At 41.2% G+C, this 20,033-nt stretch overlaps 1 protein-coding gene across 1 annotated transcript in view; it reads left to right on the top strand.

Moving 5' to 3' along the window:
- The first annotated feature begins 2,544 nt into the window (after positions 1-2,544).
- Positions 2,545-20,033, top strand: part of LOC132978216 (proto-oncogene tyrosine-protein kinase Src-like) — a 21,673-nt gene continuing 4,184 nt past the window's right edge. Inside the window, 9 exon segments of the mRNA XM_061043346.1 lie at positions 2,545-2,635; positions 11,134-11,412; positions 13,283-13,382; positions 15,535-15,633; positions 15,886-15,989; positions 18,145-18,294; positions 18,376-18,531; positions 19,756-19,877; positions 19,879-19,936. Of these exon segments, the coding sequence (XP_060899329.1) occupies positions 2,560-2,635; positions 11,134-11,412; positions 13,283-13,382; positions 15,535-15,633; positions 15,886-15,989; positions 18,145-18,294; positions 18,376-18,531; positions 19,756-19,877; positions 19,879-19,936 (1,144 nt within the window). The 5' untranslated portion in view covers positions 2,545-2,559.

Genomic DNA, 20,033 nt, shown 5'->3' with positions numbered 1-20,033 from the left:
TATGGCCTGTTCTTATTTATGGCTGAATTGAATTGAATTTCGGATTAGTTTAAATTATGTGGAATTAGCTCAAGTCCTATCCTTTCATTTACTCACTTTGAAGGGCAGACTAGATCACGGTGTCCTACTTATGCTACAGTTTTGTGTGTCAAGAATAAACTTTTCCTTGCAGTTTAGGTATATTCAAGAATTGATTTTGGTTTGTAGACATTTAGATGATATTCAGCAAATAGTGTTGCATACATGCTGGTTATACAATCCATAAAAAGGTAAGTAATAATAATATAAAACCATACAAGTCATTTTTTTTCTCTCATTTTAAAATGTTTTCTATTTAGATTATTGCATATTGACTTTTATCTTTTTTTTTATGAAGGTGTTATCAAACCCTTAAATAAGAAACGAAGGCTACCCATAAAGCCAGAATAACTCAAAATCAGAATTCAATTAAGAAAGCACTAGCAGTCATTTAGGGAAGTGTGGCAGCTTAGATGATGGAATTACTTTCTAGCTAAAGACTTAGTATAAACTAATTAAATAATGTGCATATCAGTATTTTTAGCAATAAAAATCTAAATTATAAAACTAGGACAGTGTTAGCAGGTTAAAACGTCAACAAATATTAAACAACTACTTCCGATCCTTAGTTGTCTTAGTCACGTTTTAGGAGTAGGCCAACATATCTTGACTTTAATTAAGTAAGAGGGGAGGGGGGGGGGGGGGGGGCCTGTGAAGCCGCATTAAAGGTTGAATTTCAATATTAATGCGCCAACGCGAAGATACCGTTTATAACAAGGTAGTTGTGTCGCATAGCAACGGATTCTGCAAGCGTACGATGAGGCTCGTTCAGGGATGGGCAACTTCGTTCACAGCAAGGGCCACATTCATTTAATTCTCACTGCCAGAGGGCCAAATTGTAGCATACAAAAAACGATTACAGTCAATTATGTCTCAAATTGAACTCAACATATACCAGTGATCAAATATTATTATGGACATATTTCTGGTTTTCATGAATTCATGGCAGATTTTGACATACCAATTAATTGATGTGTAAAAATTGACCTGAGGGCCAAGTTGAGGGTTGATGGGGGCCGCATGTGGCCCCCGGGCCGCCAGTTGCCCACCCCTGGTCTAGTTAGATGACAAGATCGTTTTTCCTGCTGTAGCCAATAATTACAGTCTATCTGCTGTAGCCTACATTTGGGTCGTGTCGCTTCACCTACTCCCACAACACAAATGGCTTCTGTACCTTTGTCAACAAATTAGGAAGAGATGATAACCGAGTGTATAATACGCCTGCTGCCAACGCCTCGGTGAAGTCTACTGTTACGGCGTCGAGTTACGCAACACGACGTGAATCTTCTTGACTCTACCGTTGCTGCGTAATAGACGTAGCCTACAGTCCGCGCTCATCATATCTGCGCTCTCGTGTTTCGTCAGTGATGCACTATTCCGTGCCTTCCCCCCCTACGAGGCATGTCTTCTCCACACCACACCACTCCTTGCTTCCTCGCGTGAATGTGCCGCGCCGTCCTCTCTGCCCAGCTGAACAGGCTCCTCCGCCGCACGTCTGGTGTTTGTCCGGCCCACCGCAGCCGCTCGGCAGCTGTGCCCTCTGCTCCTAAAGGCAGTCCTCGCCATGACCTCCCCTTCCTGCGATACTGCCGAAATTCGCTAATAAATGGGATTCGTGGCTGGCCCGAGGTTTCCACAGCAACTGGCCATCCGCTTCCATTATTTCTCTAATGAGGACAGCCATACGGATTTAACACGGTTCCGCGCTGCGCGTCTCTGATTTTAGGGCTGAATCTCAAGACGCGTCAAAGGTGAGTTAATTACGGCTTGTAACGTTTTAATACGAGAAAATTGGGTTTATCTCGATAGTACGCACAGGACGTCTTGTTTGTTTATGCGTAATTTCCTCTACTCGTGTTTTGCACACAACGTAAAATACCCCCCTTTGAATATGACTTGTATTTCATTGTTGCACAGGCCATTCAGTCAGCGTAGCTCCCACATTTCATTCGGCCAGTGCCACTCAGTGTGTGCCAGGGCTACGTTTGTTGACGATCTACTACAACCCGCACAAAATAAGGCACCGTGTGTGCACATTTGCCTCATTGCTGACTTTCCCATGACTAATAATCCTCCGGGAAGACGGAGTTAATTGACTGCGCACAGAAATTAGAGCCAACAATCCATCGAAATTCAAAATGGAGCTGTAACAGCACCTGTTTTGATTCATCAGGCCGCATATGCGCTGTATGTGAGCCGAAGCCCACCACAGCCACAGCAGCATTGTCGCCTTTTATCCCTGTTCCCATTCATAAATCCCTGTTTACGAGCCTAATGTGGATGAGTTTGGCTGACACGGACTGTTTATGTTTTTTGGATGGGTGTTTCTTTTTTTTTTTTTCCATTTCCTCCCTTAGCAGAGAGACGTTATCATCTTGACAGCTGCTACTCCTGTAAGCAGCTACTACCCCACCCCTTGTTTCTTTGAAAGCAGCTTTGCTGACAACTGGTGTTTAATCCCGTGGAAATAGAATTTTAATTATGTGGTTAATCTATTTACGGTTGGTTTTCGGATTTGGACAAGTCCCAGCTGATTTCCATAAGGAAGTGGATTCAGGTTAGTTTAAACTGAGGCAGGAGAATTGTGGGGAAGCTGAACATTGGATTTGAAACACTGGACAAGCAAAGATGTAATGTGCTAGCCTCATATAATATACATGCAGCTTGCACAGCACCAGTAGGAAACTAAATTGGCCTGACTCCTTGATGATGTATTAAATAAACTTAGATAACATTTGATAGTATAGTGTGTTAGAGTTCATACTGTTCCTAACAAAAGACTTATTTATGTTTAGGGGTACACCCAATGAAACCAAAATTCCACAAAAGTCCACTATCACATCTGCATGTCTTGTTTTGTCTGGCCAACTCTTCCAAATGGAAATATATTCAAGTTACTGTCGAAGACAAAGAAACCCAGAAATATGTTTTTCCTAATTGTTCTTGAAAATCACTTCAGCTGTTCATTATTATTTGGGTCTTTTTTTGTCTTATCAATGAATCAATCAATTTTTTATAATGACACTGAGCTAGTTGACTTCAAGTTAGGCGTGTTGTAAATCTGTTTTTGTCTGAAAGCATGAAAAAAAATCCACATGTTTGAAGAGAGTCAAAGTTATTTTAAAACAAAGAGAAGCGTTCTGTACATTAACCAGAGATCCCAGGCCAAGTCCTTTGATTTTCGCAGAGCAGTTAATGATTTGCTAAGACTGCCGCACTTCTGGAATAAAAGAGCCTTCATGTCCTCCTTCCCCACCCCTTTGCCCTCCTTCTTTAAGTCTTCCATTCTGTGGCAGCGTTTCCTCAAAGCCTGATCACTCGCTGCAGCCCCGATCCACCCGTTACAGATGGACAGAAAACGGAAGTGGACATTATCAGCCAAGTGACACAAGCCCCTTCTTGTCCTCTTGTTTTCCCTATCCGCGTCTCGCCTATTCTCTGTGTTGTTTTTTCTTTAGGAAAAAGGAGAAAACTAGACACTCAGACAGACTCAGACTCAGACTTTTGCAAAGTGAGCAGAGCGAGGTCATCAAAAGATTTGGGGAAAAGATTACTCAGAATATGTGATTGAGGAAGCCACAGCACTAAAACGGGACAAGACTTTAGTTATGCGACTGTATTGTCTCTTCTTTGTCCCTCTTTAAATCCACTGCCTCTCTATGTATATAAACACGTCTATATATCGATGATCTGCCTTTTATACATGTGGACTGCACTCTTTCATGTTATCGTCCAGCATATTATAGCAGGAGAGGACAGTCATGCTAATGTGCACATTTCCTCTTGTTTTGATCTTGTGGAGCCATCATTGCTGCTTCTTTGTCCCTCTTTAAAGCCTCCCCCCCCCCCCCCCCCCCCTCGCCTCTCCTCTCCTCCCCAGGGCAAACAATAATTTTCCCATACGGCCGAAACATTGGCCCGAGCTCGTTTCTTTCTCTGCAGCACAGTGGCAACTGTTACCGTCTGTTGTGACTCAGTGAGGTTTGTCATGGCCAAATGTGCTTATGTGCCTGACCAGAAATGTACAGTGTGTGTGCTGAGCTTCAGATGGAGGATTACAAACGCTGATTAGACAAGAAACATGAGGGAGTTTAATTCTTTGTGCAGAATCGTAGCTACTTTTTTTGGCACTGAAAGCGATTTGAAACATGTGTAACTTTATTATCCAGGTTGATTGTTGATTCAGTTTGTATTAAACAATGAAACAATGAAATTAGATACTTGTAGCAATTACATTTTCTCAAACCAGACTGCTGCCCACAGATTATTCACGAGATAATTGGCCTGTAAATTAACCAGGCCCTGCAGGAGATGAATGTAAATCTTTATGGTTTTAAAGGATGTCCTCCTATTATTTAAAACAACAACGTTACCATGACCAATTTCAAATAGCAATTGTATAGGTTACATATAACATGGTTTTGGGCAGTGTTTTGGCATTTTAAATGAACTGTGCTAAATTTGAGTGTTTTCTTACTTTGTCGAGTAGTCTAAATTTTGAATGTTTGTGTAATCGACAGGGAAATAAGTTGCTATAACATCCTTACTCATGTCAACACAACAATTCATGCCAGTGTTGAGATGTTCTAGTTTTATTTATTTAACCAGGTCCCATTGAGATTAAGAACCTCTTTTCCAAGGGAGACCTGGTCGAGACAGTCAGCAGCAAAAAACACAAAGTTACAGACAGAGACACAAAGTTCAATTTACAAAACACTACATTTTGCAAAAGAAGAGAACCATCTATGAGTCAAATCTGGGAGTCAGTAGTTCAAGCAGTCAAGCGAAAAGCATCAACATCATAGAATCTGCTTCCAGGTCTTTCATTTTAGATTTAAAAACATTTAAGGACACCAGATCCTTGAGTTTTAAGTCCCTCTGCCACAGATTCCAGGCTGAGGGTGCAGAATACCCAAAAGCCCTTTTCCCAATTTCTGTCCAAGCGTTTGGGAAAGAGGTACCGTTGGTGAATAGAAGGAACAATTACACCAACAAAAACTGTTTTGGTTGACATGTGATTGTTGCATTGAGTCTAACAAATGTTAACCTTCTCTTTAATAATGAGACAGATGTAATATGACTGTGTGGGTTTCTGCACATGCACATATGACACATTTTACAAATACTCACTCTTTTAACTCTAATTTGATAGTTTCAATACCTGGCAGGTGGTCAGACATTCCTTTCAGCCTCATAAACTCTTTTCAGTAACTTTATCACTCTTTTAGTGCTCCCTCTAACACCCAGTATTCAGTCCATGTACACAGACAGTTTTATAGACGTTGTGAGACTTGTCGAGCTCTGACACTGGAATAAAGAAACAGTTTGGTGATAAATGTGCTGCGGAAATTGAAGTGCTCTTGAACTCTACTGTGTTTCTGAGGTAAACACCACTCAGAGAGCGGCCATCGAACAAAGCTTCTATTTGCTATGATTCACATACAATCCTAAGAATCACCTTTCCCACTAAACAACCTGGTAAAACCTTTCTTTTTTTTGCCTTTTTTGTGCATTTTTTTCCCCTTTTCCTGAAATGTGTTGAGCCTTGTTATACTTTTACTGCAACCATCCAATAAGTACAGCATACTCCTCTGGATAGGAGAGGAATTTAATTGTGATTCATTGATTGAGTCATCGCATAAATACAGTCCAAGAAATCTAGTCCGTAAGAATATGTGAAGAAAAACGATCAATAATACCGACATTGATCCTCTAAAAGTATGTCCACGGCAACCAGTTTTCTTTTTGAATTCAATTTTGATTTGGGTCCAAGGAAACCAGGAAAACAAGGCTTCTTTTGTTACCTTCCCTCCCTCATCCAACCACGTCGCCCTCTTCACTTCCTTCCTCCCATCCCTCCCATCCCGCCCTCCCACTGCTCAGGTGCCTGCTCTTCTTGCATGCTCTGGCAATCGTAGAAGTGGGTTGCAATCTGGTTCTTGCACATTCCTTCAGGCTCCAGTTGAAAGAAAAAACTCACTTGGGATCTTAACATCCCTCCTCGTCTCCACTTACTCATTATTTTTTTCATGCCCCCTCCTTCATTTATTTATATGGCTTTACAATTATCTTATTTTCTTACCTGTGAGCCTTTACTCATCCAGATTACCTCAAGTCTGACTCCCTTGCTCCTACATTTTCCACCATTTAATGTTATTATTTTGAGTCACAATGTTACTTTCTTGCACTCTGTCACCATGTGATGAAAAGGTGTTAGGTTCAATGTTTACCTACACAGACTGTGAGGCTTTCAAGCGTAGTCCAGTGTTTGCAGCGTCCTGCAGAGGACCAGGAGAAAGTGACTCTCAAAGGACGTGTCTCTGTAATCAGTGTATCGGGATATCATTGCAGTGCCGGTCGAGGATCATTACCCCCTATTATCAGTGTGTGCTTAAACCTGATGATTAGTCACTTTTCAGGATCGACTTCACTTTCCTTCAGGCAGAGGATCAGGGTTAGAATATCCTTTTTTTGCTCTGCTGATTTGTCCATGAGGAAGAATTCCCTGTGCTGTAGTAATTAGATGGAGGTTTTAAGATATGCGCCTGTATTTTTAGTTCACATTACAATGTGGACTCAATGAACCCTGCACAATGAAAACAGCGCCTTTTATACTGAGTACCCTTTTCTGCAGTATCAATCAAGGAAGGGTACATTTTCTAGACATATGACTGACAGCAGGCGATGAGCCCCCCTTGGGTGCATCTGTACAGTCTAAAGTAAATACAGCTGTTCCTCTATAAAAGCTAGTTGGGACAAACGGCTTTTAACAAGTTTTGTTATGTCTGCAGCACACAAAGCCTGCCAGTTTATGCCAATCTTACCTGATAAAGCAAAGACGCTTTTCCAGCTTTCTGTGTTTGTATGTAAAGTGAAGTGTCTTAAAATACAAACGACAATAGTGATTAACTTGCTAAAGTTACATTCTTGGTACTTAATAAAGCTGCAAAAAAAAAGATAAGGGCCCCCGCTGAGAAAACACCAACTATTGCTTTTCACAGGAGGAGAGGTAGATCATAACGCAGGATATCTTGACAGCTAATAGAAATCGAAAAACACACACTATAAAACATTATTCGTTTAGATATGTCCAATGACACAAGGGCTGGACAAATACTCGGCTTACTTAACTATTTTACATGCAAAACAAGAGGAAAACCCCAAAATTCATCTAAGTGACAGTGTCTTTCTTGTTTTGCCAACTGTTTGCAAGTTCATGATTCTTATTTTCTTTTCCTGAATTTAACAGCGCACTTTGTCACTATCTCTGACTGTTTTAGACTTTAGAGTTTATTGTCTGCATGGAGAAATTCATTTACAAATGACTATATCAACATTAGCAGTCATCTTAACAACAAACCACAGTATGTTGACACTTCTATTTAACTTCCCATCAACACACAAACCAAGAGGAAATAGTTACTTCACTGAAAAAAACTGTACGGTTAGTCCCAACTGATCTCGTGGGTTTTTGCTGATGTTCTGCTTTCACTATGAAATATGAGGACCACATATGACAATAGTCTCAATAAATAAGATCTCTTTTGTGGTTTATGAAAGTCAAGCTGACGCAACATGATATTCAGTGACATATTAGCTTTTTTATTTTTTTTTTATTTAATTTTTTGGCACAGTACAGAATAAAGAAATAGCATTAAATAATGATAGAGAAAAAATAATGAAAGAAAGAAAGAAAGATAAAGTACTCAGTTTCTTTGTCTCATTCCAGTCTTTCGTGAAGATACTCATTACAGTCCTTATTATCACAGTAGTCAATTCATACCACATTGTCCATGTAGTCTACCTCTTACGACCATATTATTCGAGAGTTCATTACCGAACATAATATCAATGTCAATGTACTCATCACATACAATAATATCAGTATACTCATCACATACTACTATATTAGCTTCTTTTTGTAAGCTTTTTGTTTGACAATAGCCTGAGAATTTGTTCCTAAATTAAACACCACTGTTTTTGGGTCTTTCAAGGCAGACATTTCTTAGTAGTTTTTGCAGTGGATCAACACCAAAGGAATTGTTTTCTTCATTGTTTGACTATGAGGAATGTTAATTGTACCTTTTTTCTTAAGTGCTCCGGTTATTGTCTAAATACTTTAAGATGGCTCAATGACACTCCTTTTTGCTCACACTTATCCTTGAAACATCTGGGTGTTTCTGAAAGGTGGTACATGGGTGGGACAGTATCAATGGGCAACAAATGGTTAATGGACTTGGACTTGTATAGCACTTTTCTAGTCTTCTAGACTACTCAACGCTGCTTTTACACTACAGGTCACATTCACACCCATTCCCACACTGATGGCAGAGGCTGCTATGTAAAGTGCCCAACTAGAGCAATTCAGGGTTCAGTGTCTTGACCAGGGACACTCTGACATGTGACTGCAGGAGCTGGGGATCAAACCCCCTAGCCTTCTGGTGAGAGATGACAAACTCTACCATTGAGTCACAGCAGCCCCAACAAGGTCCTTTACTGATACTGTGGTTTGTCAAAATTCAGATGCTGCTATACTCTTTTTTTTCATACCACGTGTCTTAAAACAATAAATCTCAATTTGTATTCATGTTCAATAGTATCAAACAGTATGGCGGCTTTAAGAAAACTACAGACTAAAACTTCAGTCATCTAAACAAAACCAAAAGTCATGTTTATGTCTCTTACAAACAGAGAGCAGTGGAGTGGAAGTGAAAATGTCGGAATTGCGCAGATACATTGGTAACGTTTCGGTATTGAAAAGCAAATTTGCAGGAGCTTGTTGGTCATTTCTGGTAATTATAAAGAAGAAGTAACCCATATGGAAATATGGAATGTACGTCATATGGAAACAGGTATCAATAGATTTTTTACTAGTATCATATCAAATAAAAGAAATTCTGGTATCCTGACAACCCTGCTGATATCCAAACTTGGCGGATGCATCGAGCGGTTTACTCTTCATGCAATTCACACAGTGCTGTCCACCTCTCCTATGGGTCGATCTCCATGTGACTCAGTGTTGCACCATGGGATACATTAACCCCCCAGTACGCCAGATTACATCCTGGCAGGAGTTGAATCAAAGCTTGCCTGACTCTACATGTGGGCTTGAATATGCTCACACTTGTGCACGTTCATGCAGCTTACATGCCCACACGTCTCCACAGTGGGATCCCTCCATATCTTTGAGATTTTCCCATACCTGTGTAATTATATTATGCTCGCACATTACACTTAAAACACCCACTAAGCCGCAGCTGTCCGTACAGTACACAACAACCACCTACGCAATCTTTTTACAGCCACAGCCAGTTCCTTCCTCCTCGTCTGTTAATAACCCACTCCGGCCTGTCTGTCACGCTCACACGGATGCATGCATGTGTTGGAAAAGGGGATGTGAGACGACACTGTGTGCTGGGTGTTGGTGTGCGATAGAGCCTTGTTTCCCAGAGACCCAAGGAACAGCTGCTCACACACACACACACACACACACACACACACACACACACACCAACAACACCTACACACACTGTCTAGAACTGAGAGTGCCTGTATTCACAGAGGAACAAGGCTGTTTCATGCGTGTATGACTGTCTCTGTTTCAGCTGGACTGAAATAGCCGGTCTCACCGTGAGTCACTCGAAAAATGACTCAAGGGATGGTCAGACTCGGTGTATGAACGGCACTCAAACTTTCTATGGGTGCTCCTGGCGGTCTGAACATGTTTGTCTTTGTCTGCACTCATGATGACCGCGTGCTTTTGTCAAGCTCACCTGCAAGTTTCAGGACCAGGATGGAAAGGAGAAGTGTGATTACCTGTCGGAGATCAAACTGTTTCTGTCCCTGTAACCTCCACAGTATAAGCCCTTGGTTTCATTACACCGGTGCTCTGTTTGGAGCGGTGTTTTCCTTGCAGATGTGTATTGATTCAGCACAGATTGAATCAACAGATAGGAATGACCTTGAGTGCGTGTTGACGGTTTCAAGGTGTCCTGTTCGCCGAGTATTTGCATGCTAAACGGCTCTAACTGAACCTGGAACAGCTCCAAGGATGCTCTGTGTTGGATTAGGAGAGGCGAGATGAAAGCTCACAGCACACGCTGCAGAAAAGATTATTTAGTTTGAGAAAGGTGAATGAACAGAAACAGGGTCAGTTCCTGTTCCTGAATGATCAGCTTCCATCTTCTGACAGGATGGATTAAATCATCTGGAGTTAGACAGAATTTGTTTCTCATGACAGTAATTATTACATGTGCTTAGAAATTAACACTATACTGCCTTATAAATTAACTTCCTAATTTCAAACAAAATGTAATCAAAATAATATCTGGGTGGTTTAACATCTATTTTCCTGATGGGTAACAAATTGTCGGGGTCAGAGTTGATCGACAAAATGAATTTGAAGCTTGATCCAAAGGTTAACTAGGTTTGGTTAAAGATTTTGAAGATGTTTCCAACTCTCCCACAAAAGGCTTCTTCAGTTCTAAACTAACTGGTGGGCGGAGCCTCTGTAGATCATTAGCATGCCAATGAACACTTTAGCATGAGGAGAGGTGAAACGTCTTCAAGATCTTCAACCGTGTCCAGTCGCCTTTGGATCAAGCTTTGAATTACTGTGACCTGGACTACTGAGAACCTACACAGACATCGATAAAATGAAGCTTTCCACTGTTTCAGAGATGAGTTGAGTCCTCTCACCACACTTCAAAGTTAAATGAAATGCACCTCTCCATACGATTTGACTCATTTTTAAAAGCATCAAGAGGATAAAGATGTGAACATTACATATTTGGCAGTGAGGCTAGCTAACTTCATTATCGATCAATCTGTGACTTTTCTATGATTGATAGTTTTATTGTTTAGTCTTTAAAATGTAACTAAATGTGTCTTGTAATGCTTTTGGTTGATTAATCAAAGGCAGTTCTGTTGACTGACTGAGTGAAAAATTCTTTCAGCCCTATTTTATTTAAAACAAGAGATGGAGACTACAACCCAGAGATCCCTCTTGGGACAGAAAAGTACTGCACTCTTACTCATCACTGGCTCACTTCCCAGGTCTGCACATGGGGGCGGGCAAGAGCAAGCCCAAGGAGCCGGGCCAGCGTTCCATGAGCCTGGACGGCACCATCGGCACAGGCTCAGACAGCGGGCACTTCCACCACCTGGGCCCCGCCCAGCAGACCCAAACCCCCAACAGGAGCCCTGCAGTAGGGACGGGCAGGCGGGGACATCAAGGGCACCAGCACGCCCCAACAAACACACCTGAGCTGGCTCTGTTTGGAGGGGTGGACCACACAGGCACCATCACCTCACCTCAGAGAGGGCCTCTGTCAGGTAGGTCACAGGAAAGTCCTGAAATATTTCAGATGTAAGTGATCAATGACATCTTTGAATAGCAAAGACAAAATTCTATTGTTGAGATGATGACTCTGACTTATTGTCATTTTGTTCTGAAGTTTTTCTTTAAGCAGATAAGGTGCTCCTATTTTCCATTTAAAGGGACTAAGATGAGAACAATGAAACCACTGTCATGTCTGTATGCCTAATGTAATGTGCATCAGCCAGCAGCTGGTTAGCTTAGCACAAAGAGTGTAAACTCTTCGATTTTCTGTGCAGGGGGAAGAAACTCCACCTAGATTCTTCAAACAAGGAGAAACTTCCACTGTTGAAAAATGAAACCAAAGCAAAAAACTGCAGTTCCCAAATGTTCACATGAGTCTCGCTTTAAAACCAAGGCATCTCCATTAGAGCCTTTATCAAAACACCCATTTTTACAGCAGAAATAAACATGTTTATAGCCTGCTTCAAACTCTGATTTGTTTTCTATAACTCATTCATTTTAATTTCATGTAGAGCTATGCATACATTTGCCTAGATGTACTAGATAAACTGACAGGTGGGCATGTTGTAGCTTCTCACCAGGAGGCTGAAGGAATGTCTCAACTCAACCTCTCTAGATTGATCAAAAGTTGGAGGTGGCATTTCCCAAATGGCCACTTCCATGTTAGTCTTTAAAACGCCTCTTCAGAAAGCAGTTGGTGATTTAACTGAGACTAGGTCTGTGTTTCATAAAGTCTATGTTTAAAACTCGGTAATGAAATCTTATAGTTGAATTCATATAAGATTGAAATGACACGTTTCAGATATTCAGGGAATAAACAGACTATCGATGACTTAAAGCGTCCTCATAGTGACAAAACTACAGAAAATTACTGAGCCTGGAAAAGAAGCAGCCCTGAACACTCGGTATTAATGAGTGCATTTTAAAAGTGTTGGTTGGCAGATTTTTTGGTTAGTTCTATCCAGTCTTTGTCTGAAGTAATGCAAAAGTCTCCAGGCTCCAGTACATTAAAAAGACAATTAAGATGGAAAAAACAGATCAGCAAGAAATCAAAAAGACTGTTTTTAAGAAGAGTTGCAGTTATGTTGCATGCACAACGACCAGACATTGCCCAGAGTAGTCTACAAAAAAGGATTTCTTGTTTGAGTGTAAATAAAGTTATGAAGCTGAGCAGAACTCCCCACAGATAAGATTCAAACTTCAGTCTAAGAGCAAAAAGAAAAAAACTTGTTTAAAAACAGATCCACAGTGAGTGATAGTTTCGGAGACATTTTGTTTACACTGTTTTCTTTTCCCAACATCAGCTTTCAAATATAATTTTTCCTTGATCCCCGTCACAGCCCACTGTCCAGACTTGACTCCACATTAAGCTGTAATGTGTCTAGGCTGGCCAGATGGTTGGGTTAATGTCGCTCCTTCCTTCCAGACAGCAGAGAGCTGCTGGTGTACCCTCTCTGCTGGCCGCCTCCATCCTGTGCGTCTAATGACTCGATCGATGTTTGGTCTGGAGAGTTCCTAGGTGTAGATCACAGGTTCATTAAATGGAAGGAGGGGAAAGCTGCACAGAAAATAGAAAGAGATAGGTGTGACGGCTTTGTCCTTCACGGACGGTCGGTCATGAGCAGCCTGAATGTCGATACTTCTCATTAGGCCTTGATAAATTGTTTGATTTGGATATGGAGCAGAGGAAACATAATAAGATTTATAGCCGCACAGAGGATCGAGCAAATTATCATCAAGGGCCGGCCCTGTATTATTGAAGAAACATTACGGAAGTAAATGTGAATAAGGTTTAAGAAGGGGAGGTTTAATTACATTGTTCCCTCACTGTGTATATTCCTGTGTGTGCGTCATTTCTTACAGGAGGCGTCACTACATTTGTAGCGCTGTATGACTATGAGTCACGGACAGCGTCTGATCTGACCTTTAGGAAAGGCGACAGGTTGCAGATTGTCAACAACACGTAAGAAGAAACTGTCATCCTTCTCTTTCTCTGTGCTGCCACAACCTAACAAAACACCTAACCGAGCAGATTTGTAGTCACACAAACGGCGACATGAATGAACACAGACAGAGCTGGTAACTGTGGAGCGATGCAGACAACAGAGTCAAATCTTCTCCATCTGTTCACTAAAACGGAGCAGAGCGGCTCTTTACTAATGCAATCTGTTCCTGTTGGGCGACTGTCATCTTCATTCTCTTCATATAGACTGTCGCTGCACTCAAATGTCCTCATAACACCTGCAAAATCTGCTTCGACTTTGAAGTTTGTCTGTGATTTTATGTCATTTAAGATAGATACAACTTAGTGTTTAATAGCTGTGAAAAGTTTATTTTAAAGATGTTTCTAAGTAAAGGCATCTGCAGCCTAATTCACGTGTTTGAAATCAAAACAGTAGCCTTTTCTTTCCCTCTGAGCTCTTTCCATGACTTCCTGCAGTAAGTGTGGTCTGCTGTTCTTCAGAGTCTGGCACTACACAGCAGAGCTCATGAATATTATTAATGCATGCGTTGTTAATATTGCACAAGGACACAGTTATGGTATCTATATTTCAAAACAGTATTCAGCATTCTTATTTTGAAAGCAAACACTGACTTAAAAGTAGTGAGGCTGTATCTGAAGTGAGTCCCACATGATCCCTCTATGCTGCTCGGATCATTTATGGATTTTTAATAGGATGCATTCCCACAATTATTTAAACTAATACAGCATGCACTGAAATGTGCATTGAAGCTTAAAACATTAAAAGCACAAAAGTTCATGCCAACCCCACTGTGTAGTCCCAGAGCATTATCAGCTCCTCTGCTGTCTGTCTGTCTGTGTGTCTGTCTGTGTGTGTGTGTCTGTGTGTCTGTCTGGGTGTGTGTGTGTGTGTCTGTGTGTCTGTCTGTCTGTGTGTGTGTGTGTGTGTGTGTCTGTCTGTCTGTCTGTCTGTTGCTGCTCGCCTTGCTGCATCTCCTCACTTTGTGTTTTTGATGTGTCTGCTGTGTCTGTTATCTCTCCCTCTCTCTCTATTTCCTTCTCATGCTTCATGGTTTCTCCTAGGAAAAAGTACAGCTTCAGGTCAGTAATACTTAATGCAATAAAAACCTCACGCAACCTTTTGTTCACACTCCCTCTGCCGCTGCTTGGATGCGTTTGATTAGGCTCGTAGTGTAACTGTGATAAATAAGTAAAACATTTTTGAGTGATTTGCTGCTCTAACCTGCTCGGGTATCATTTTGAATGTTTCTGGATATGAAGCTAAATGTAAAGCTTTAAAATGTACAGAGGGATATTAAAAGTGGAACAAAAGGTTGCCTGTGTCTGCCTGTTTCCTCTCTTACGTATGACTCTTTGCATTTTAGTGTGGGATGGGATGATTGTTTTTAAACCACAGCCTTTCAGGTTTCCTCATTACGAGCCATATGTCAAACAATGTGGAAGTTAAACTTGTATATGAAGTCCATGATTTCACTCTCACACAATCTGTCGCACCCTGTGGTGATGATGATTTTGTATTGAATGGATACTCTGATTCATGTTTTTGTCTTAATAACAATGAAAAGACCAAAACAACATGTATTTTCTGTAGCAGGTTTTGTCTCTGCTGACATTAAGTGTATTTACTGAACCAATCTTCATTATGATGAACATAAACACTGCAGTTTATACTGAGTCATTCAAGCATACAACTTCCTTAAGGTGTAAACACATCCTCTAGCACAAAATATATTCATCCGCAGCTGAAAATAGATCCTAACTAATGCATGTAATGCTCTTGCTGTAAACTACAGCACATGACTGTTTTTGTAAAGGATGCCCTTTTCAACTTGGAACTTCATAAATATGTTTTAAATGAATCTCTATTAGTTCACAGTGTAGATAAGATTGTTTTATTTGGTTATTCAAGGCATTTGATGCAATAGAAACAATATATATTCCCTCCGTTCGTATTCTTTTAAGCGTTATTCTTACATCAATTATGATGTTTAGTAATACAAAATTAGTTAAGAAATCACAACAGTAATACATGCTATCATTGCAGCGCTCAGTTTTCTGTTCACGGTTGACTCTTCCTCTCTCTCTCTCTCTCTCTCTCTCTCTCTCGCTCCTCTTTCTCTTTCTTTAACAGAGAAGGGGACTGGTGGCTCGCTCGCTCTCTGACGACAGGAGAGAGCGGATACATCCCAAGCAACTACGTGGCTCCTTCTGACTCCATCCAAGCAGAAGAGTACAGAAATCCTTTCCTCATGCAGTTTTTGAGGCTTTTTTCTTAGCTGAAAAGCCCGAATCAAGCAATATACTCTACTGTTTCTATAACTACAAGATAATACATACACAATAAAATAGTATAGAGACGGTAAATCCATATATACCTTCCAGTGCAGCCTTCTCTATTTCCTGTGAAAAAGCCTGCCTGCCTGCTCCCATCGCTCAGTCGTAGCTTCACACTGATCTCATTCTCTGTGGCCCACTTTGACAGGTGGTATTTTGGGAGGATCACTCGGCGCGACTCAGAGAGGCTCCTTTTGAACTTACAGAACAGACGAGGAACGTTCCTGGTGAGAGAGAGCGAGACCACGAAAGGTGAGAGAGCAGACGTCTGCATCACTTCAGAGGCTACAGTTGTTATCAAGACGGTCCAATTAGATATCCTGCTTTTCTCCCCGTCTGTTTCTGATGATGTTTTCAAATCTGGGTCTCTCGGGTTATTCTGTGGTTAGTCTCTACAGATGAATACCTACTTTCCTTTGATTAAAATGCAGAGATTGCACTTAAATATAAATGTACAATATAGTTGTGTATACATCTAATAACCTTGACTAAGCCTCAAGGTCTGAACAGACAGCCGAAACAATCAACAGATAATACATTTGATTGTATTTCTTTTCAAGAAAAAATTCACAAATTTATCAGTCACAGGTTCTCAAATAAAAAAAAATAACTCTTCTCCCTTTTCTTTATAATTATACAAGAAATGTGAAGATGTCAGCCTGCTCTTTGAGAGCACTTAACCCTTTTTATTAATGATATTCCACCCATTAAATGTCACAAGTCAGTTACAAAGTCATTGAAAGATTAATCAATGTTAAAAAGTAAACATAACTTACAGCTTGACCTGCACATTTTGTGTATGGTCCGCAAGAATGCGGAGGCTAAGAATAACAGCTTCACATTCAAATCAGTGCAGCACATTTCCAGAGACAAACTACAGCACAAACTCACTTCCATATGAAAACAACAGACAGAGAGACAGAGATTTTGAGTCATACCTTCTGGAGGTTCACCCGGATGTCAGGAGCTGCATGTTTTCTTGTCAGAAAAAAATGTGACTAGAGAACACATTTTATAAAAGCTTTTTATTTGACACTCGCCGTGTCTCTAAAACATGTGAAAAAGGAGGTGATGACGCCTTCACTGTGTCCCTGGAGTTTACTCTGCGCAGCAAGTGCGAACTTCCTTTGAATGAAGTCAATCTTCAGGGACTCAATGTGATGGAGGAAGCGGCTCGTAATTAAGTCATTTGTTAACTTTCACTCAGGCCCGTGGCACTGGATCTAGATCTCTGAAACTCCGCTCGTTAGAGCTCAGTCCCTGTGACGTGGTCGGGCTCTTCAGGGGGGCTGTTTTGGAGGAAGTGGGGAAGAAATGGGAAAAGAGCTCAGTGGAGTGAAGCTGGTGAATGGATAGGGGTGAATCACTCTGCCAGAACTAGGTCAACCTAGGAGGGTGCTGGATTTCCCTGTGGCTATAAGTCTCTGTTCTCCAAGCATACGCACACACACAAACACACACACACACACTGACTGAAAGATGGGAGGAGAGGCATGAAGAGGGGGAGACTTGTAGGAAAGGGGGAGGATTGGGGAGAGAAGGAGGAGCTCTGGCAGGAGGTGAGTTGGCCTCTGGCTGCATTTGTATCACATGTCAAATGTGAGGTTCAGATTTTGACACAGAGGAGCAGAAGCTTGCTGCGCATGAAGTGTAAATCATGTCAGACTGATGGCGATACATCTTATCATTTTTAACCTCTCAGGCTAGATGTACACAAGTTGAAAACTTTTCTAAATCTATATTTTGTTTTCTTTCTTTTAACGCAGATCATGATAGCATTATGTTCTAGTTTTCTTTAGTTTGATACATGTCGGTTTCAGCATGAAAGTTAGGAGAGGTCCCAGGGTTAAACTACTGCAATCGTATTTCTATGATCGGTTCAATAAGCCATCCCTTTGGTTACTTTTTGTCTAGAATCATAGAAGGAGTGTGTCAGTCTTGAAGATGGGTTTCTTTCTGACAAGTGAGGATCAGTCAGTAAAACTGCACATCAAAGACATTGATTTTTCATGTTCCTTTACTCTTTTACACCTTCCCTGTGGAGCTTTGGTTTAAGTCAGCTCAGCCGTTTGAATCAGTCTTTTACTCATGCCACAGTTTTAAGGTTTTGAATTTTGTTTTGACCTCATAGTGTTTTTGTTTAATTTTCTGGAAGGTAGCTATACTAAACAGTCCGAAAATGATTTCTGTTGTATCCAATAAAGTCATTCTGTACTCAGTTGTGGGCCATGGACAAGGACAGAACGGTGTAGCCACATTTCATGGGCCCTTTGAGGGGCCATCAGGGACTCACCCAGCACAGCTGCTGTGTTAGGAAACTCCACAGAGCAGCTGTCACACGGGCCCAAATCCCGCCTGCTTTAACTGCTCTAACCTGTCTCTGTCTGTTGTCTCGTCTCGGTCACAGGAGCGTACTGCCTCTCAGTGCTGGATTATGACAACACCAAAGGTCTGAATGTTAAACATTACAAGATCAGGAAGCTGGACAGCGGAGGTTTCTACATTACCTCCCGCACCCAGTTCACCAGCCTGCAACAGCTAGTCTTCCACTACCGCAGTGAGTACAGCTGCCCTCTAATGGTCAACTGGGATTTAAAATGTTGCCCTTCACCTGCTCATTTACTTTGTTGTCTTTCAGAGCACTCTGATGGGCTTTGCCACGCTCTGACAGAGGTATGTCCTGTGGCCAAACCTCAGACCCAGGGCCTGGCCAGAGACGCCTGGGAGATTCCCAGAGAGTCGCTCCGCCTCGACCTCAAACTGGGACAGGGCTGCTTTGGAGAAGTCTGGATGGGTAAGAAATACACACCAAGTCTCTTTCTTTTTATGGAATGATGCTCTCTTGCTCCATAGCAGATAGACAGGATAGACCCTAAAATACGTAGGAGATATTATAGGTAATATATCTATCAGCTAATCTCCTTTTTGATCAGGAAGAGAATAAAACATCTAGGCTCCACTCGTTCTTTTAGCACTCTTAGCTCTCAGCAGAGGCAGCAGAAACAGCTAGCTAACAGTATGAATACAAACAAGATGTTAATGTGTGCAGAGAGGTGATGACGTGTGCAGTTTCTTAGGCCAGCTGTCTGAAGGTCTTTATAAATATCTAGTTAATAGGTTGCTGATGCAGCCTTACAAAAGTTAATAAAAAAAAAAAAAGGTAAAATATTTTTTTAATATGTATTTGATGAAAACATATGAAGCAAACAAAAATCAAAACCCAACTTAAAGATACACACACCTGCCCCCTCTCACACAAACAAACACACACACACACACACACACACACACACACACACAAGCACACTTTTACATCCAGAGAGACTGGTGCAAACACCTTGAAATGTAAGAAATGTATCTAAACTGTGTTTTAAGGACAAAAATGTCATATCATTACTTATCATCTACCTCTGATTGAAACCATCCATCATCCAATCAATACATGAATAAAAACTATCAAAATAAGTCCAAATGTTGCAACAACAACAAAAAGTATCTTCAACGTCAAGGTTTCTTTATTTGTCTGCCTTGGGAGAAATTTGTCTCGGATACTGGGAAATTGAAGCACAGACGAATACATGAAACAAATAAACATTTGTAAATCAGTTATTTACAAATGTGCAAAACATTGGCTGTCCCTGCTACAAATGACCCAAGTATCTGCTTAGGTATCTGTAAAACACACACACACACACACACACACACACACACACACACACACACACACACACACACACACACACACACTGCTACAATCACAAGGGCATGCACTGTGCACATGTACCCATGCTACTCAAAACACATACTGTTTCCTAAATATATACATGGCTACAGTTACCGGTACCTTGGGGGCCTCCTGTTTTTTCGTTCATCCTCTGTTATTTGCTCATTAATGAGCTTAACTGTCCAGAGAGCAGTATTTTTATGAATGTCAAACTACCCTCTGAGTCTACATTATATCAGGTGGAGATCTTGCACTTTATGTTAAAAGTGATACAATCGTGTTATTTTGCGACAGGTACGTGGAACGGTACCACACGGGTAGCCATTAAGACCTTGAAACCCGGCACCATGTCTCCAGAGGCTTTTCTTCAGGAAGCCCAGGTCATGAAGAAGCTGAGGCATGAGAAGCTGGTGCAGGCTGTACGCTGTTGTGTCAGAGGAACCAATCTACATTGATACTGAATATATGAGCCAAGGTAATGCAGGAGACGACTGATGAAGATGCTGGGTTATAAACCTTTACTATGTATTGCATAGCTTCTTTTTTCATAATTACTGTAAGATATCAAAACA

Source organism: Labrus mixtus, chromosome 7 (assembly GCF_963584025.1).
Source record: "Labrus mixtus chromosome 7, fLabMix1.1, whole genome shotgun sequence".
Classification (NCBI taxonomy): domain Eukaryota; kingdom Metazoa; phylum Chordata; class Actinopteri; order Labriformes; family Labridae; genus Labrus; species Labrus mixtus.
The sequence above is the reverse complement of the archived record's forward strand: the minus strand, read 5'-3'. Positions and strand labels throughout refer to the sequence as shown.